The sequence below is a fragment of the Pezoporus occidentalis genome, unplaced genomic scaffold (genome assembly GCF_034315485.1).
Source record: "Pezoporus occidentalis ecotype Australia unplaced genomic scaffold, CSIRO_AGI_Poc_V1 ctg122, whole genome shotgun sequence".
NCBI lineage: Eukaryota > Metazoa > Chordata > Aves > Psittaciformes > Psittacidae > Pezoporus > Pezoporus occidentalis.
In genome coordinates this window covers 1,989,983-2,010,485 of record NW_026913016.1, presented here as the reverse complement: position 1 = coordinate 2,010,485, position 20,503 = coordinate 1,989,983, and the positions used below count along the sequence as shown (strand labels likewise).

Here is a 20,503-nt window from a genome sequence, read left to right as displayed (position 1 = left end):
CGCCGGAAGTGTGGCGGCGGAGGGGCGGGGCTGGACGGAGGAGAGTAGGTGGAGGCCTTGTGGCGCATGCGCGCTGCGCAGGCCTCGCCATGGCTCGCGAGCTGATCGGTCCCGAGCTGCCGCCCGGCTTCCCGCGCTGCGCAGAGCCGGACCCGGATGAGGACTTTAGCCGGGGTGAGGCGGGACGCGGAGGGGTCGGTGCGCACCGGCGGGGCCGCGGTGAGCGGGTGCTGCGGGGTCGGCCCGCGGGGGCGCTGAGCTTCACGGGGAGGTGTTAGAGTGCCTTCCTCAAGGGAAAGCAATGTTCTGTTCAGCCCGGCGCAGAGCAGGCTCCGGGAGACCTTAGGGCAGCTTCCAGTGCGGGAAGGCGCTACAAGAAATCTGGAGAGGGGCTGTTTATAAGGGCGTGTGGTGAACTGCACAGGGGGGGATAGCTTTAATTTGGAAGAGGGTAGATTTAGGTTACATGTTAGTAAGAAATTATTCTTTAAGAGGGTGGTGAGGCACTGGCACAGGTTGCCCAGAGAAGCTGTGGCTGCCCCATCCTGGCAGTGTTAAAGGCCAGGTTGGAAGGAGCTTGGAGCAATCTGGTCTAGTGGAAGGTGTCCCTGTCCATGGCAGAGGGGTGGAACTGGATGAGCTTTAAGGTTTCTTCCAACCCAAACTATTCTGTGATTCTATAAAAAGGTACTCACATGGTGTGGTACTGCAGACATGAAATGGTCTAAACTTTTTTTTTTTTTAATTCTGCATGGATTTATTATTTTCCTGCATTTTTATGCCCGTGTTCATTAGTATCTCCGAGTGTGAAGTTAGTGGGTAGAAAAATAAAACAAGGCAGTGATTAGGTCTTGCCTCCTGTTTTCCTGTGTCAGACCAAAACCTGTGAAACTGCTATGTTCTGGTCAGTTTCCCTCAGGATGCGGAGCTGGCCTGTGAGCAATGAGGCTGTGGTGCTGCACCTCCTAGGGTATCTGGTGTTGACAGCAGCGGGATGCCTCCGGGGCCAGCTGACTGCCAGGCTGGCTCTTCTGCAGTGGTGCTTGGATACCCCCACTGTAAACCCATACATGCTGTAATATCTCTGGAAGTATCAGTTTGAGCGTTAGTACTCCCTGCCTTTAATCCATCCTCAAGTCATTAGTGTATGTATGTTCAATTACTGGCAGTGTTTCAGTGAACATTCAGTTATTCCCAACAGTGCAGCTCCAATGGGAAAGGTTTGGTGTGCTCATCTGCTCTTCTTATTTTTTAATCCAGAAGAGGGAGCAGTAGGAAGGAAAAGCAAGGTGCTGCCTTAGCAATCCCATAGCAACATCAAGCTCCAGGTCCGCAGCTTGGCTTTCTACTCAAGTCCTGACTAACACGCCTGTCTGAAATAATGCAGCTTTTCCTAATGATATATGTGGTGATGACTTAGTTTCCTTACACCAGCGTTCTCATACATCATACATGAGATACAGATATCTACATTGTGTATGAATCCACTGAACAACATAAGTTAAACTTACCATTAGACTGTGGTTTTGTGATACCAAGTGTTTTGGCAATATCTAGTCTAGGTTATTCAGCCTGCTGTGTCCACGTTTTGTCCAGGTGTACAACCCTCTGGACACATTCAAGGACCTGCACATCCTTCTTAAATTCTGGGGCCCAGAGCTGCACACAGTGCTCCAGGTGAGGCTGCACTAACTCATCTCAGTGGTTGTGCTGTGTTTGATGCACCCCAGGATGTAGTTTGCCCTCTTGGATGCCAAATGCGACAAGGTGACCCACCTGGTTGATGAGGGAAAGGCCGTGGACATTATCTATTTGGACTTAAGTAAAGCATTTGACAGTGTCTCCACAGTGTTCTCCTGGACAAATTGGCTGCTCATGGCCTGGATAGGTGGATTCTTCGCTGGGTTAAAAACTGGCTGGATGGCTGAGCCCAAAGAGTGGTGGTAAATGGCATCACATCTAGTTGGCAATTGGTCACTAGTGTTGTCCCTCAGGGCTCAGTGTTAGGGCCAGTGTTTAATATCTTCATTGATGATCTGGATGAGGGGATTGAGTTCTACCCTCAGTAAATTTGCAGATGACACCAATTTGGTGGGGAGTGTTGATCTGCTGGAGAGCACGAAGGCTCTGGATCTGGGATCTGGACAGGCTGGGTTGATGGGTGGCCAGTGGCATGGGGTTCAATAAGGCAAAATGCTGGTTGGGGTTGCTGGGCCACAACATCCCCATGCAATTCTACAGGCTTGGGGAAGAGTGGCTGCAAAGCTGCTCGGCGGAAAAGGACCTGGGATGCTGATTGACAGCTGAACATGAGCCAGCTTGTGCCCAGGCAGCCAAGAAGGCCAATGGCATCCTGGCCTGTATCAGCAATAGTGTGGCCAGCAGGGCCAGGGCAGTGATCATCCCCCTGTACTGGCACTGGTGAGGCTGCACCTCAAATCCTGTGCCAGTTCTGGGCCCCTCACTACAAGAGAGGCATTGAGGTGCTGGAGGGGGTCCACAGAAGGGCAGTGGAGCTGGTGAAGAAGGGTCTGGAGCACAAGTGTGCTGAAGAATGGCTGAGGGACCTGGGGGTGTTTAGTCTGGAGAAGAGAAGGCTCGGGGGACCTCATGGCTCTCTACAACTACCTGAAAGGAGGTTGTAGTGAGCTGTGGGCCTGAGCTCTTTTTTGTTCCTCCTTTGGTCTGTATCTTTTCACTTTTCCATGTCTTCCAGGGAATTTCATTCACAGACTTCTCATTAGATCTTGGCCCCCCTCTTTACCCTTTCCTTTCTTTGCCTCTAGAACCTATGCATAGCAATTCCCATTCCTTCCTTTCTACTCTTTTCTTGGCTCCCTCCCCTGATCCATTGCTGTATCCTTACCTGTACTGATTAAGAGTCTCAATCAATAAGAGTCTCAGTCAGTACCAGGACCATAGTAATTTTTAATCCCCATTCTCGTAAGTCTCCTTCTCCACCTCTTCTTTCACCATGTCCAAGGACTTTTACTTCCACAGACTTTAAATGCCATTTTCTCTTTGTGAACCATTCTCTGTTCTCTTACTTTGATTCTGGTTAGTCCTGCTTAGACTGTAGTTGCACGAACAAACAGTTCTTTCAGGGGAGTGTTGGGTTTTGCAGTGTTATTTTTATGCCTCTTGAGTTCCCTGAGCCAGTTTATTGCATAGCCCATGCAAAGGGTTGTGCCGTCAAAACGAAGAGGAATTGGGATAAGAAGCATGTGTGTTAACCCTGATGTTAGCCAACACGTCAGTGGGACCAGTCTTCTTCCTTAAATAGTTTTGGTTTTATGAGTTCTTTCCAGTTCACAAAGCTGCTCCCTATCTTTCTCTTCCTCTGCAGTGTCAGGCTCCTCAAACTGCATCTCTCAGTTTGCTCCTTTTAGTCCGAGGCCTTCTCTTACTTGTCTGTGTTCAGAGCAAATAAAACTCTGCTTTCATGATATCAGGGCACCAGGTAGCTGGAGAAAGCCATTGTTCAGGCTTTGTCTGGTTTTTAAGTGCTCTTTATCCGGTGGTGTTTCTCATACCAAGATGGGAGACTTCTTAATAGCAGCCTTTATTCTTATTTATCCTTGATTTGTTGGTTCCCTCTCATCTTGAGCTTATTTTACCTTTATAGGCTGGGGTGTTGCGGGTTTTTTTTCTTTCTTAGTGCTGAAATGGATTTGTATATCCTGGTTAAAGTTTTTCCCATTAAAACAGAAAACAAAGTAAGTGGTAGATCTGTCTGGATGCTTTGTAACTAATAGACTGACCTTGTTCTGTGTCTTGTGGTAAAGATCAATAAAAGCTTTATGAAGCTCACTCAAAGGACTCAATTTCTGCCTGGCCTTTGTCAGCTAACAATGGAACCACAGTCTGTATCAGGTTTTATTTTGAACCATCAAAAAGTCATAGTTCTTTATCTGAAGATGTAATTTCCTGGTACCCTTCATTTGTGTAGTTTTATTCCACCTCATCTTTTCATCTAACGCTTGACAAATCATAAAGCTAACCGTGTCTTTTCTCACCAAAGCTTCTTTCTGTCCTGTCAGTCTTGGACTTGGTGCTTGAAATATTAAAAGGAGGAACAGTGTCTGTGTTTCTGGATGCTAAATCTTCAGTAGGATTAAATCTCCGTTATATCAGATGTCTGTTTGTGTTGTTTGTGTAACTTGTTGCTGGCCCTGGGTGTGGGAAGGCCTCTTATTTGGGGCCTTTGGTGGTCTTTGCTTACTCCAGCTGGCTCTGTTTTGATTGAGCCTGTGGGGGTGTCTGTGTTAACACAGTGTCTCATTTGGGGGGCATTTGGTGTTAGGATCAGTAGCTAAGCTGCTTCTGGACCCAGCGTACATGGTACTATATCCAAATAAGTAAAGAGTGTGCCTTCTTGTGGAGACAGTGCCAGAAGTGGCTCAGGCCTGTTAGCAGTGTCGGCATCTAATTCTTTTTTTTGCTGGGATATTCCCCCTCATACTCCAGAGTGTAAAGGGTTGACTGGATGATAAGAGCTCCATCCACTGCCCCAGCCTTCTGACAGTAGTGATTCTTTGAAGTCTGAATGCCTCAATCATCCCTTTTTTCAGCAGAGTACTTAAGTCTGTGCTTGCTGTTCATGCTTTGCTGAACTGGGAATAATCATAATTGCTAAACCATTCCTAAAGCAGGCTGGCAATTAAATTTCACTAATCTATGGTCTCCCATGCTGTGTATGCACAAATGGAGTGATTCTTCACCAGTAATATTCAAATGTTTTATTAAGGTGATAGTTTCTTTTAAATATACCAGTTCATGCCATATGTATTGTGAATCAGTTGATAGATAAAATGGCTTTCTAATCTCGTTCCAGAAGACACTCATGTAGTAATGGATTAGTAATTTACTAATTTAATTCGGGGGGGTTGTTCATTGAAATGTGATGCTGAAAAAAGTAACTTCTAGAAGTTTATTTGTCTTCTCTAAATGCTAGACAGAACAATGATTGAATAAACTTAATTCCAGGTAGATGTTTTGGGAATACCAAAATAGATCGTACTTATTTGAAACGTGTACTAAGTATCCCAAATACTGGGACATTCAGTTGCAGGACCAGCATTGCCTCCAGGCTATAAAAGCAGCTGTAGCTCAGAAACTCCTGACAGCGATGATGACTCGGAATCAATTCCTCTACCCAGAGATACAAAGAGAGATTCTGAAGAAGAGATAGGAGATCCAGCACCCAAGTGAGTGTATTCTTAGGTTATTTGTATATTGACACTGTATTGCAAATGAAATATTTCTGTATAAATTATGAGACAGGGACAGTATTATATAAACAAAAATTTAAACCCTGTACCTGTGTGAAACTTCATGACATGTTCTGCACGTTCTTTGTGGTCAAGAATGTCCAGCTGACCTGTCTGACACCCTACAGTGGAATTAAGTTATTTTGGGCAATCAGATCTCTGTCTTTACATTAATTCTGCCATTAAAGTAATAAAATCCTTAGTATTTTGCTTGGGTTATACTAAGGTCAGACACCACTTATAATGTATGTAGTCGGTACTTGAGTTTTACCCTGTTTCTGGTATACTACTTCTCACTGAAAGGTCATAAGAACTGTTTATAGGCATGAATTTATGTCCAGAAGTCAACTCTAATGAAAAAACATGGGTTGTTTAGCAAATAACAGGAGTGTGCATATACTCACATTTGGTGGGGTTGAGTACTTACAGCTGCTGTGTTAAGAACTTGTATGTGTTTGTGATACGCCTTATATAAAGCACTTGAAGGGTGTTATGCCATCTTAAGAGTAAATATTACTCACTTTTTTCTTGTTTTACTCCACGGTTTTTCAGTTAATTAGAACTGAACTGGGGAAATTACTAGTCAAAATGCAGACAGTATATAAAAATGCAGAAAAAGGTGTTGAATTTAAAATTTTGTGACTAGAAAATGGTATTTCAACATTACACTGCTCTTCCATCTACAGCAAAAGCATTCTTAATGTTTTTTTCAAATGCCAAAGCATTTTTGGAGTGAAGCTTATGCTCCCAGTTCTTTAATTGCTTCAAATTATTTTGGATCCTTTTGCACTGTTTCCTTGGTAACAGCAGGATATTTAGTACATAGGACTGCTTGGAATAATTTTATGGGGTTTTTTTCCTTTTTAAAATGTTGATAATTGCTGTGCATGTCGAGGTAATTATTAAGTGAAATCCTTTTATTTGCAGAAAGCCAAAAAGAAATCAGGAAGATGATGATGATGATGATGGCTTTTTTGGGCCCGCTCTTCCTCCTGGATTTAAAAAACAGGATGATTCTCCAGAGAGGTAATTGAAGTTGAATTATTTTCAGACTCTTTTCCTTGAAACATGGTTATTTAAGGTAAAATATTTTGTTGCGCTACTACAGAACACTTCCAATTGTGCACTTCAGGTTCAGATGATTAGAGTTGCTTCCTCCACATTCTGAGAACGGGAATGGCGTTCCTTTGAGATAGAACACACTGCCCTCCTAGTCCTGAGTGGAGAGAAAAATTAAAAATATGAGTTGTCAGAGGAAATTTGACATTCAAAATCTATTTCTTATGGTAGGTCTCAGATCAGTGCAGAAAAAACAAAGTACAGGTGCAAGGACTCAGTTCCATGTTTAATTCTGGGCTGAATGAGTAGGGCAGTTAACTTTTGTGTGGTGCAGTGCAATGCAGGTTATTGGAATTGTCATTTGCTAATGCATCAGGGGTTGTTTTTGAGTCTCCAGGTACAAAACTAATCTGAACTGTGTAGGTTTCTAGAAAGCAAGAGCTCAGGTCTAAGAAAATAAACATTATTTATAGCCTCTATCAGAAAGTTTTCTGTTAGTTTGCATGCAGTTATAAAATACTTTCCCCTCTCCCCCCCAAAAAAAACCAAACAACTGTTTATGGATTTTCTGTGCAGAACTTAACCATGTCTCACATCATTCTAGTCTTTACATTGATCTGTGCACTTCCTTCTATAATTTGAAATGATAATCCATAGTGAAATTGGCACTTCCAAGGGGACACTTACTGATGGAAGGTACAAGGAAGTCCTTTGATCACTGTTACCTTACTCGGAGCAATAAAGAGCTGGTAGATAAAATGCATCAGTACTTGCCTATCAGGTAGGAGTTATCAGTTTCTAGGAAAGGGACTCAATTTGTTGTTGAGCTGTGTAAGTATCCTTTCTGTATCTGTCTGGTTACGCTTTGCTATAACTGACCAACTCTTCTAATTGTGGCTGTCACGCTCAGTGGGCTCATTTGGTGGTCCCAAGGGTAATATTTTTTCTTTCTTCTGTTTCATATGCATAATTGTTGATCATAAAATCTAGGAAATCACTAAAATGTGATCTCTAATAAAGCAAATAAATACTTGTAGCTTTTAATAGCAGCAGTGGTAGCCTTCTTGTTTTCTTGATTTTTGACAGGACCACTCCTGTAGTAAAATTTTATGTCAGTGTGCAAAAGAAAAGAGGCAATTTGTAGTTTGGAGGTTAGAGAGATGAGCAGTAATGCAGGTGGTGACCCATCATATAATATTTTTTTGTATATTCACCTAACTTTTACTTCCACTTAGCAGTTTATTTCCAAAATGTTGGGTAACTTGCATTTACATTCAGGGGGCATTTACATTCAGAGGGCAGGAGTCTGCTCTGTGTCTAGAATGTGAAAGATTAAAGCAGTAAAAGGCGCTTGCTAGGGGTTTTTTGTCGTAGCTCACCATACAATTGCTCCTAGCACACACAGAAGGCAGATTGAGCAAAGCCATTCTGCAGCCTGAGTAGGTGGGAAATGTGTGATGTGGTTAGAGCTCTGTCTGTCTTCCGCTCCCATACACCTGGGAGTCTGACACACTGAGGCATGTAAGCTGTGCAGGGTGTAGACACCGTGCTGTTAACTATCTCCCTGCTGCATTGCCTCGAGCATTGAGCAACTTGGTAGCTCACTGCTTAACCATGAATAATTGAAGCAAATGCCAGCTGTTTGTTTTAATGTGTAGACATAATGTTTATTAGCTGTGTGTGACATACTCATTCTTTTAGAAAAGCTTTTGTTCTGTTACATCTTCTCCAGACTTGCCAAAGCAACATATTCATGTTTAGGAGCAGCTCATGTGGGAATTCGCAGCTTGTTAAAAATTGTTTGAATCATTCCAACATAAAATATATACATGAATGGTTTTCCTTCGACTTTGGAAAGGATTTTGCTGTTTAGCAATGCTAGACAGAAGTGCGGCACTCATAAGTATTCCCAAAGTATTCACACATCACGGTAAAGAACAAAAGTTATCTTAAAAAATGTTGTTACACATCAGAGGAATGCTGAAATGCCCATCTTGAAACACCCTTTAGCAAGAGCTCCAGGTCCAACAACAGGGAAGAGTTTTTTGCTGTATATGAAATCCAGTATTCCTTAAATTAGAGCTTAATTCATGCTAAGGTTTTTTGGGGTGATTTTTTTTAAACACATATATAGGTAGAGAAGTTGCCAACAGCAGCAGAATGTGTTTAACAGAGTTTGATTTACATTCACTTCACCTGTTCAGAGAGTCTTTGGACATCCAGGAAACTGTCAAGAGTCATGTTGGCCATGTGTTGCTGAGGGAAGACCCAAGTAACAGTGTTATTCATGTGAAAAACAAAAGCATAGAAATGGAAAGTGTGGGAGGGATGACAATGGGAGCTGTTTTTCCATTCTTTGGAAGAGCCTTTGGGCTGCAACAGAAGCAAGGCACATTATTTGACATCTGCTCGTTTTCACAGGTTGCCCAGATACAGCCTACAACATTGATGTTCTCATATATTTTAGTAGAAAGCTTTTTTTATAGTTTGGTTTAACTGTCTCTCATTCTCCATTCATACTTGTATGCTAAAATAAGATTATTTTGGCCATATCTGCATAGGTTTAAATTCAGTCTCTTTAAATTATAATGGGACTTTAAAATATGGCCCTAACAAGAAAGTAGTCAGAAAGGAATGGAGGAAAGTAAAAGCTGCTTCTTTTTTGCAGCAGCTAGGTGGGGGTGGAACTTCAAATTTAACCCAGACCTCTCGTCTAGGTTTGAAACGTTACCAGTGCCCTTGTCCTGGCCTGAGCTCACGTTTATTGCTTGTATCTGTCTGTGATTTGTTTTCTGACAGGACTTTCTGCTTTTTATTTCCCTTCTTCAAATCTTGACAGTAATATCACTTACAGCAGGGCTGTACTGATTAGATTATGCAGGATTTAGTAGGAGACCACAATTAGCATAATTCAGTTCATGTTGTGTTATGCTTGATTGCCCTAAAGCTCAGAAACTGAAGATCATAATAAAGTCTCTGCTGATGCATTGTGAGGATACTGCCACTTGGATATCTCTTCAGGTGTTAATTGTTTGGGGGTTTAATTAGCTTTAAAGATTATCTTGGTGGATTATTAAGAGGAACTTGTATAAAAAAAGTCTTTCAGTGCTAGAGACACAGTCTGTAGTATACTTTGAACTGTTTTAATGACTGAAAAGAGATTCTCACCTTTCTGTATTCCTGGAGACAATCAGATTATCCTGCTTGCTGAGCTGTGGCAAAAAAAAACCAAAACAGTGAAGTTACTTGGGATCACAAAACTTCTTCTCTCATCCCCACTCCAGGAGAAAATAAATTCAAAATCAGAGCAGTTCACTGAATCTGTTTATTGAAGGGCAGCAAAACTGGTGCAAGACAAGAATGAACAAAATTGGCTTTGTTACTAGGGAAAGAGTAGTGTGTATTTGACCTCCCACCTTTCATGGTTCTTGAGTCTCCTGAAGGAAGAAAAATGTGGATTTCCTTGAGTACATGCCGCAACCTTCCCATTTTTCTTGCATCCCAGCTATTTGCAGAGGTCCTCCTGGAGAACGGAGAAACTCTTCTTACTCATTTATTTCTATGGTGTGCGCATAGGGGCACACTTGGCATGGGGAAGAAGGAGAATTGCATTTCTCATCTACATTTAATTTTTATATTAATCTATTACATGTTTTCCTGCAGCAAACAGTGGAAGGCTGTCACTGAGAGTACTGTCTGTTGCTTATGTTACTTCTTGGGTTTTTCCTGTCTCCCAGTTGAAGATAAATTAATTTTTTTTTTTTGTTCCTTCAAGGCCCATTATAGGTCCTGCATTACCTCCTGGCTTTAGGAGACCTTCACAGGACATTGGGAATAGCAGATGTTCCATAGGACCGTCTGTTTCATCAGAATTCCATACCCAGGTTTGTGGAAACAGAAGCCTTTTGTTTTAATACAAGCTATCAGTAGGAGCCTGAAAAAGTCTACTAGACATACTTCTCAATGCCAGTTTAACTTTAAACCAGAAAGTGTCTGGCATATTTTTTGCCTGAGTCAAATAGTGGAGCATAAATAAGCCTTGAAAAAGAAAAAGGCTGGTCTGTTTTTTTGAGATTTTGCTGTTTGACATGTTGCACTCAGTGAACACAAGAGATGTAGGCATCCTAAACTGCAGTCACAGTAACACTTCCTCATGCTTTTTTATTTCTTTTGGTGTGATGTCCTTCACAAGTGAACATCTTGGCAAAGTTCAAATTTTTAAAGGCATGAAAGAAGTAATGCAAGCTGTAAAAATGAAAATATTTACCTATAATTCAAGCTTTTACTCTGTTGCTGTTGGGGAGCAAAATGGTTGAGTATTTTGCATATCTTTGCCTCATTAAAAATGTTTATTAGTAGATGTGTTAACTAAGTGTATCTGAAAGAATGCAATCAAGAATGATGCCATGGTGTTGCTAACTGTTCTGATCAATAGTCAGATGATACTTGTAACTCGCAGTAAAATAGAGCAGAACAGTGATGCTGACACAATTTTTTGGGTCATGGTTTTTGACTATTCTCATCAGGCTGGGTAAAAACTAGTTAGAAGTCCTATAGCTGATAAGCCCTAGCCACAAAATGATGCATGTACTCCTAAAGAACATTCAGGACTAAGATCTGTGATTAAAATACAACCAGAAGTATGGGGAAGATTCAGCTCCTTCAACAGGGCCTTTTAGCACCATTCCAAATGATCTGTATTGTCTGCAGTAGGCTGGCAAATAGGGAGTAGCACCTTAGAGAGAAGCCTACATCCTTCTTGAGCAGCACATCTGAAGCCAGGCAGGATGCTCTAAGACATCAAAAATCATGTTGGATACCAGCATTTACGTAATTGAGTCTCTCTCATGCTATAATTAAATATTATTTCCTTGTGAGAATTAACAGTTACTGTGTTTATTTCTAAAATACTTACATTCTAAAGTTTAACTCCCAGCCACTGTGGGGCATGCTAGGGAGGAATGAGGCAATGGCTGCTCTGGAACTTTACTTTTTTGGTTAGAAGTTGTGTGGTGCATCGTTCTCTAGCCTCCTACAGCAAAGTGTTGCCATAATCCTTCATGAAGGATGATTGTCTGACATTTTGAAGATACCCATCGTCTTGCAACTCCAAATAACAAGCAATTTATCATAATGACAGATTTCTTGAGGCAGGGATGTCAAAAGTGGCCTGCTTGTATTTTTTGCAAACGTAAAGGTCTGTTTTAATCCTAAATAGATCTAGCATCAGCTTTGTTGGCTTACTTTTTTTTCCTCTTCCTAATAATACTTTATCTTTTACCTTTGAATATGAGTGAGGTTGTTTATTTTTATTTATTTTGTATTCTAGCACATCTTTAGAAGCAGCTTATTCTATGCTGACTTTTCACCTTCTATTGATTTCCCCTTTAAACTTTAAGGCAGTATTTTTTAATCTTCGTTTAATTTCATCTTGTTTGAAGCAGGTGGTAATGGAATGAATTAACTTCAGACATGAGAAAGGAAATGAGACACACTTCAGTTAAAACTCAGCATGAGATTTGTCTTTCATTCTCAACTACTTCACACTACTATTTGTTGCGAAAGTGTTATATATTTGCATTTTTTATTTGTTTGTACACAGAAGAAGGAAGTGGTTTACTACTTTGGTTTCTCAAGATGGTTATTCTTTTTCTCCACCTGCTCTTTCTTTGAAAAGAGAGAGAAAATGCAGTTATCCCATTCTCTAAAAGCTGAAGCAATATTGCAGTGGTAGATAATCAGTGAAAGCTTGGCTATGTAAATGTGTTTGAGAAAAATCATGAGAGAACTTGGTGTTACCACACTACAGTGATGGTGTTTATAAATGAGCAGCTATTTATTACCTTTCGCAGTCTTTCAGATGCAATTGGTCATACAGCCATTAAATTTGCTAAGCCTCTTCTTGCACCTCGTGGTTTACAGCCACATGAAGCTGTGTCTCTTGCTCCCTGAAGCTTGCCTTTCTGACTGTTCGTACTTCCGTTGACTCCAAAAGGCAGACATGCCAACTGGCTTCACCAGCTTGGAGCAGTGTTTCTGTTGCAAATGGCACACAAGAGTGAAGTGGCTAATTTCACATCTCCTGTCTTCCTTAGCACAAATCCCTCTACAGCAGAGAAATGCCAGCTATGAGCAGCCTGAAGCATTAGGCTTGAACTCAGTATACGGATAACTTTCCTTCTCTCCTCCTCTGTTCACCTGACCTCCATTCCCCATGCTCCTATTAGGTAACTCTCCAGTGAGGTTCTGTACTCCATTATTGTATCCTCCACTGGGTCACCTCTGCCTCATGAGCCTTATTTTATATGGAGGGATACTGATACTGGTTTCCCACTGCTCATCACTCTTGAGCTGCAACATTCTCTGATAATGTCCAGTCTTGATTTTAAGATGCCCACCAGGTAACTGAAGTTTGGCATGACAAAAGCAAGCCATTCCCCCCAGCCATCTTTCATTTGAAACTCATTTACCACCACCTTATATTCTGGAGCAATGCTCTCTGCTTCCTGACTGTACAGCGTTGTCCTCATCCTACTCCTGTTGCTTTATCACACACATTCAGGCCGTAGCTGAGTCTTTTCACTTTTGTAGATGCGGGGCACCTCAGCTTTGCTTCCAAAGCACTGTGGTGTCATTATTTCATGTCTAGTTCTGCCTCTGTCCACATCTGTCCTGTTTTAACTTGGAGGGACGTGTGAGCTTTCAGTACAACCTCTGGCATCCATAAAGGGTCTTATTAACACCTAGTGCCTTTCAAAGTTTGGGTTTTTGGAGCCATTCTCCAAATAATTGCTTGGAATGTGATGTTGAAAGGGTTTGAAGAAGAGCATAACAGAACCAATAGGTGAGACTGGCAGATTACTATACACCCAGGGGTGTAGTACCATGCATGTTACTGTGCCCTAGCTTGCATGCAACTCTTCCTAGCACCCTTACGGAGTCTAAACTCGAGACAGCTGTGATCCTTATTCCAGAGATTCATCCAAATGTTGCTAGTGATGGTGAAGCGCAAAGTATCAAACATGTAAGTTTGTGTGTTGCAACTTTACCTGGGGCCACAGGGGCTACATGGCTGCATGCAGAGAACATGAAGTAGCAGGACTTTGCCACCGTGTTAACCAGCTGTTTTGCTTCAGAAGAGATGATGCTTTTGGAACCATGGACGCTAAGTATCCACGTTAAAGTACTAGAACAGGTCTAATGGGGAGTTTTAATCCAGGTTTTAGTTGCCTGGCAGGTGGATTGCATTAGGTTTATAAAATCATTCTAATCCTGTGAAGCTGAAGTGTTTCTTGATGGTCTTAGAGCTCTGGGTGAGAGAGATGTTTTATTTTTGGAAGGTAACAGATAGTAGTGAGGAAGAAGAAGATATTATAGGCCCAATGCCTGCAAAAGGACCAGTGGAGTCTGATGTCACTAAAGAATTTGAACGCAGAGCTCAGAGAATGAAGGAAAAACTTACTTCAGCAGACAGCGTAAGTTGCATTTCTTAATTTCTAGTATTTTGTTGCTGGAGCATATTTTTTTCTTTGCCTGTTTCTGTGTGAACACAGTTGCAGTTCTGCTCGGGACACTAAATGTTTCAAGAAAAATTCATTATTTCTGCTGGAAGCCAAGAGATTCAGACAGCAATTCTTTATTATGCTCTTTTTACTCTTCCTCTGCACCTGTTTCTTTTATAAAGGATGAACCCAAGCAAATTACCAGGGAATCATGGATGACAGAGCTTCCACCTGAATTGAAAAGCTTTGGATTTGGCCCAAGAACATTCAAGAGAAGAGCTGATGACAAATCGGGAGATAGATCTATTTGGACAGATACTCCAGCTGACAGAGAGAGAAAAGCCAAGGTGAGCATTTACTCATCCACGTACACCTGTGGGCAGTGTGGATGCTGTTGATATTCTGTGAAAGCAAAGATTCCCTGAACTGGTCAATTAAATTTGTTTGGTTTGAGTTTATCCTTTGTTTCCAAAACTTACTAATTGGGGCTTAAAGGTAAGGGCAAGGAAATAACGATTTTAAGTAGCATTGACACTCATTATTCCTTCATCCTTCTGTAGTAGTCAGGTACTCTGTATCAGCTCATTCAATTTCCAGTTACAGTGTGGTGTTCTTCTTTTATCAAGCTGAGCGAAAAATAGCTGGTGGCCTCTATCCTTCAGATTTAATTAAAGTAAATATAGATTTCCTCACTTTTTTCCTTCGGACATTACTGTAGCATGTGATTGCTTCTACTCATCAGGAAAGAGAAGAGGCAAAAAAGTCAACCAGTAAGGATGATGAAGAAATCGTGTTATCTGGGAGAGATAAGAGACTTGTTGAGCAGGTGGCTTCATACAATGTAAGTGTGATAGCAAAATACTTCCTTTTCCTGCATTTCTTTTAATTTTTCACACTTTTATTCTGGTTCTCATTCCTAGCACTGCTGGTTTCCATGATGATGCTAGTACAGTCTTCCCTTTTAGTGCCCAAACCTAATGCTGCTTAAGTCATTAGAACATTTGCCACTGAATTCAAGAAGAGCAGGATCGGGTCAGCTGACGGCTGCTGAAAACAGTGTTACAGAGTTGGAGTTTGTGTGTATGGGCTGGTTTTAGGTGGGTTTTCCTTAAATCATCTTCACATCAGGACATGGTTGCTGGCAGTAGACAACCTTCATTCAGATATTAGCTTGCTTCACCAAGTTACCAGCTTTCCAGGAATAAAACAGTAGTAAAAGTTTAACTTACAGGACAAAATATGCATTAACCCAAAAGAAGCTTGATAGGCTAAGCAGGTCAATGCATTAATTATACTTCTTAATTACATTAACTGCTCATTACAACAACATTATTATTTGAAGTTTTCCTCAGTCTCTGGAGAAGGAGACCATTTTCACAGGCTGATGTTGGTTACTAGAAATCTGAACTCCATGTCAACTTCCCTCCCACTTCTCTGTCTGCCAGCCCTGTTCACCAGAGAATATGGACTGGTGCCTTACACCTGTTCATTCCTGTTCATGCTTGATTTAAGGCCTGATGCCTTCAGCAAGTCAGTCTGGTCTCTTGAGAGTATAATTCTTGAGAATCACAGCCTTGGCTTATATTACATGATTTAAGTTTATCTGGCACTTTTAATTGTCATACATTAAATCACATGTGCCTCTTGATTTAGAGGCTGGCAAATCCAGAGTTATTAGCATACTGCCTTAAATTCCTTCTGTATTGTCTGTTTCCACTATCATTCTGAATATAGTTCTTTTCAGGAGCTTTAGTTCTTAAGCTGGTTTCTTACAGTTAGTTCTTTAATGCTGCTGCCATATACATTCTCTAGTGCAATGCTGTCAGCACTGATGCAGTTACACCATGAATAAATATTACCCATTTTCTGTTTTCATTTCTTATGCTATGTATGAATTATTATTTGTATGTGGGACGAAGTGTTTGCACAGGGAGTGAGGGAAAGTGAACCTCTGGAATAAAGATGTCTTGTTCCTAGACATGAGGAAACAGAGCTGCTCACCCTTTGCTCATTCTGATGAGAGAGTTGGTTCAGACTTATCTTTTGGATGGTCTGTAATGATTTGAGAGTCTGAGAAATTGACTGCTGTGAGATACACAAATACACGTAGGTAAAGGAGGGGATGCGTAGCCTTGTGAGAACTATCCTGCTCCTGTGTGAAATCAGCAAAAGTTTTATGTAATATTTGAGCTGGATTGCGTGTTTAATAAATGGAACCAAAGTATATGATGTGGCAAAATGTGCTCTAGCTCAAACCTGTGACTGTCCTTAGGCTTGCAACAGGCAATTCAAATACTAAAGAGAGCACACCTTAAAACATCATAACACATGAGAGTAAGATCGAAAGGGTATCTAGCTTGTTGCTGCCCTTAGCAGTGACCAAATGCAGATGCTTGGGGAAGTGTATCAGAAACTGAGCCTGTGCTCTTGACATGTTGTCTGTATTTGACTCTAAGAATGGCAGAGCAACTTTTGTATTTCTTTTGCATTATTTTTATAATTAATCTCCACCGTTTGCAGAAATTCAACATCCTTATGGGTATCTTTAACGTCAGTGGATTATTTGTATTTTATTCAGTGTAGAGAAGATTATACGTGCTTTCTGCTCTGTTGTGTATGGCATATGTATCATTCTCTTTTACACTTCCTAAGCTGTCATGTTTTTTCTGGAATTTTCAGCCTTCCTAATTCCAACCTTTCTACTTGGATTTTCTCTCCCTTGTTGATGCTTGTAATACTAACTTCCTCTTCCTTCTTCCCATTTTTCCAGGAGTCAAAGAGGTCGGAATCTCTGATGGACATACATCAGAAAAAGCTAAAGAGCAAGGCATCTGAAGAAAAGAACAAACCTCAGGAAAGAAGGCCTTTTGACCGGGACCAGGATCTCAAAGTCCATCGATTTGATGAAGCACAAAAGAAAGCTCTTATAAGAAAATCCAGAGATCTGAATAGTAAATTTGAGCACAGTAAAGGCAATATGTTTTTATAACATATAAGCATGAAGTTTTTTTGAAGTCAGTGAAAGTCTGAATACTTAATTTTTTAAGTATTTTCCTGTAAATATTTCTATGCAAAATAAATATCCTGATGTTTAATTATTTTTCCTTGTCTGTAAATATTCTGTTAGGGAGGATCATCTCTACTAAAGCTAAACTGGTAAAGGATAATCCTGGTATAAAAAAGGTAATGTAAATTTGCTACTTTAAAACATTGAGATATTTTTTGCTAGCATAAAAATACTTAAATAGGTATTATGTTATGGAGCTCTACATTTGATTCTTAGATTCCTTTAGCTCCTGTGTGTATGTGACGAAGCTGAAGGGAGAGTTGTGTTACATATTTAAAATTAGACTTGCACTTACATCCTTTTTCTCTTGAGTAATGTTTGGGATCCATTCTGAGGAGTTACTGAGAGTATCTGTGTATGAAAGTAATCTTATATGAGAGATGCTGGCAACTTGTTCAGAAATGTGACATATTTTGTGTGTTAAATACCATGAGATTTACTGTAAAAAGGCTACCATGGCAGATAGTGTCTGGGTTGGTTTGTGTTAATGGAGCAGTGGCCCCACAAGCCCCAGAAATAAGTGGCTAAAAAGTTGGTCTTATTTTATTGCCCATGTGCATGAGCCCAAGGCACAGGCTCCATGTGCTGCAAAGTCTTTTGAGAATGTTCAGTCTTGCAAATCAATGATTACATAAAATATATTTAGGTTCTGCTTTTTTTAAATAGACAATTCATTTTGCCATCTGAAAAATCTGCTACCTTCAGGAAGAAGTGGGACTGGCTTTGTACTAGGTTTGGTTTTAATCAACTTTGAGTTCCTGAGTCTTTTCTCTTTGAGGTGAGAGGAAGGTTTAAACAAGCACCTTTTAGTTTTCCTCCCATAAAACAGGCTTCTCTTAGTGCCCCATGCTTTTTTAGCCCAGCAAGCAAGGCCTTGCTAAGTTTTTTTAACTTGTGGGTTGTTGCCTTCCCCTTTTTGGGAGCTCCTCTGCAGCTGGGGGTTAATAAATAACATGTCTAGCAATTCAGCAAATGTAGATTCCTAAATTGGAAAGGCAGTATTAGGAATATTTGGGAGTTTTTTAGGCAACTAAAGCAATGACAGGGTGAGCATCACGTGATTGGCTAAATCTCCATGGTTGACAAAAATGATCCTTATACACTTTTGGATACCCTACTGCCTTGAGAAACCAACTATCAAGCATTGCCTTATGCTGAAAGAGCTGCTCTCATGAGCACGTTGTGCAGTTCAGACATTGTGCATCCCTCATTCAGACACGTCTGTAGCAGGAATGAGGGCTGTTTGTATTAAGATTTTATTGCTGTTACATGCTGTGTTTCCATTTTTGTTCTTTAGTCTCTCCCCCTCCAGACTGAGGACTGGTCATCACATGTGGCAGATGGCCAGGCCTTGCCCTCCAGCTGCATCCCTGCTGTCTGCTTGCTACCCTTTCTGACCCCATCATGGTCTGCTGCCCCCTCCAAGGATGTGATGGAGTGGAGGCTCTGTGGTGTTGCTGGAAAGGGGAGCTGTAGTAACAGGAGTGCAGGCAGATCCTTCACAGCTGTGTGGCGGTAGGTTACACCTCCATGTGGGATGTGTGGTCCTAATTAGTGAAGCCTTGATGTGAGCTGGGAATTTGTGTTCTCTCATCTGCTTCATCTTTTTTCTCCACTCTGAAGCAGCCTCTCAAAGACTCAATGAAATCCCTGTTATGAACTTGAGATAGGGGGAAGATGGAATTCTTGAGAGTTAAGATTAAGCTTTTCATTATGTTGTGTAAATTGAGTGAACTATTGAATTGCATTAATACATAAACTAATCTTTTTACTGACGCCAAACCATTCCCTCCAACAGTCATTAGAACAAGCAGTAACTCAGTAAACTACAAGCTCTGTAAGCTTTTGTGGGAAAAGATGGGTTGTCCTCTACAATTTGGACAAGCTGTAAACAGTTTCTGCAGAAATGTTAGTGGGCGATTCTTCAGAATCTCATTTGAAAAACCAGAATTTACCTCAAAGAAATTCCTCCCCATAATTACTCTGTCGCATTGCTGGTAACCGGCTCCCAGTGCAGATTTAACGGGTTCTATTGCTATGCTGCACTGCCAGCGTGTGTCACAGTGTATCGACTCCATGCATATCCGGAAACTGTTTCCTCAGGGAGGTTTTCCTGCATGCGAGAAGGCCATCAGCCTAGATTTTAAAGCACTTCCTTTGTTTTCTGCTGGTACAGATGTCCTCTGTTAATACCGATGGTAAAAATTTCTGCGCAAGAGTTATGGTCCCTTCCTTCTGAAAAGTTAAATATGTGTGGAATTCATAGTGAATTCAATAAAAAGGCTTCTGTGGTAGGTGTATCATAAACTGGGTGTTTATTTTTAAGGAATATTCTATGTTAATAACAAAAATTTAACCCTGTTGAGTCTGCTTTTACAAAGGAACAATTAAAAGCAATAAAGCTATATGAAGAGAACTTACTGATTTCTTTGTATGTATCTTCAGGACAAAATACTGCACTGCCATGATGTTTGAGCTGGAAAATGTTGTTGGAATATGGTATTGCAATACTGTCACCTGAGGAAAGTCTCTGCTGTTCTCGTTTAAACATGTATCTATGGAGAGTTACTCTTCGCTTCCGCTCTTGCAGGCAGCGGATGTGCTCTGTGTGTTGGCTTTCCTGGATGAAGTGTTTATCAAATAATAAACAGCAATACAAATGCATTTTATTTAAGGCTTTGGTAGTGTCATGGTGATAGCACAAAAGGGGCATTGTCAAAATAGCCTTCTCAAAAGAAACATTGAGGTGAAACATTAACATGTTTCTCTCCAGTAGGAACGGAGGTTTTCTGCATGAAAGAAGCTTCAAAATGCTCCAGGAGTCCAGGGCTGCTTGTGCTTTTGAGGGCTTGTTTAGTTTCTGAAATGTAAACTTTGTTATTTCTTTCCAATTATAAATTTTACATTGATTTAAGAGTAATTTGGTATTAAAAATCAGAATGTGAGAGACCTTTATGTGCATCTTTCAGCTGCCTCACCTGTTTACAGTGCGTATAGTTTCTAATTGTGCAGTTGCCTAACTCTCAACTTCATGCATGTGATTTTCTGACCTTACGAACAGTGTGCAGCAGTTTATAGGCTGGGGAAAAAGAATCCTAATGTTATGTGGTGTCTGCCAGCCACCAGCTCTGGATTTTTCTCTCGTGCTCACTCACTAATGAAGGTGGTGTCTTGTTAGCTGAAGTCAGTGAGGAGCGCTAGTGGGGGGTGCCGTTGTGCGCCTGTGAAGCGCATCTTCCTCATGCTTCCCTCTCTGGCACCTGAATGAGATAGCGGTGACCCTCAACTGTAACTCCCCTACATGTGGCATTTCTGTTGTTTTCAGTCACAACATGAACACAGAGCTAGTCTTTTCACAGCAGCCACTTCACAGTGGCCATCATGGCAATAAGCAAAGCCCATTTTCTAACATCCCACCTTTGTTCCTTGTTCCAATCATCTGTTTTCTTATGCTGGTCTTTAAACCAGTGACAAATCTCATTGAAATTATACGCGTTTTGCATCTGCGTGGCAAATCAAGCCTTATTTTGAAAGCCACTCTCAGGGAGTGGGAACTGCAGGTCTCTAGGAGACAGCAGCACAGGCTGTCACTTCAGCAGGAACAG

General features: G+C 41.1%; 1 protein-coding gene across 2 annotated transcripts; it reads left to right on the top strand.

Annotated features, from left to right (window-relative positions):
• The first annotated feature begins 17 nt into the window (after nucleotides 1-17).
• GPALPP1 (GPALPP motifs containing 1) lies at nucleotides 18-19,316 on the top strand. Of its 2 annotated transcripts, XM_062607383.1 has the most exons (8): nucleotides 19-174; nucleotides 5,066-5,207; nucleotides 6,198-6,296; nucleotides 10,105-10,213; nucleotides 13,670-13,804; nucleotides 14,014-14,178; nucleotides 14,574-14,672; nucleotides 16,602-19,316. In XM_062607383.1, the coding sequence occupies exons 1-8, from the start codon at nucleotides 90-92 to the stop codon at nucleotides 16,818-16,820; spliced, it is 1,053 nt and encodes a 350-aa protein (XP_062463367.1). In that variant the 5' UTR covers nucleotides 19-89; the 3' UTR covers nucleotides 16,821-19,316. The 2 variants fall into 2 exon arrangements, with proteins under 2 accessions (XP_062463368.1, XP_062463367.1); XM_062607384.1 differs by lacking the exon at nucleotides 13,670-13,804 and having other exon boundaries at nucleotides 18-174.
• The last annotated feature ends 1,187 nt before the right edge of the window (nucleotides 19,317-20,503 follow it).

Coding starts and splice junctions, on each gene's coding strand:
- GPALPP1 (XM_062607383.1), top strand. CDS start 90: ATGGCTCGCGAGCTGATCGGTCCCGAGCTGCCGCCCGGCTTCCCGCGC. Junction 175..5,065: donor GGATGAGGACTTTAGCCGGG/GTGAGGCGGGAC, acceptor TGGGACATTCAG/TTGCAGGACCAGCATTGCCT. Junction 10,214..13,669: donor CATCAGAATTCCATACCCAG/GTTTGTGGAAAC, acceptor TATTTTTGGAAG/GTAACAGATAGTAGTGAGGA.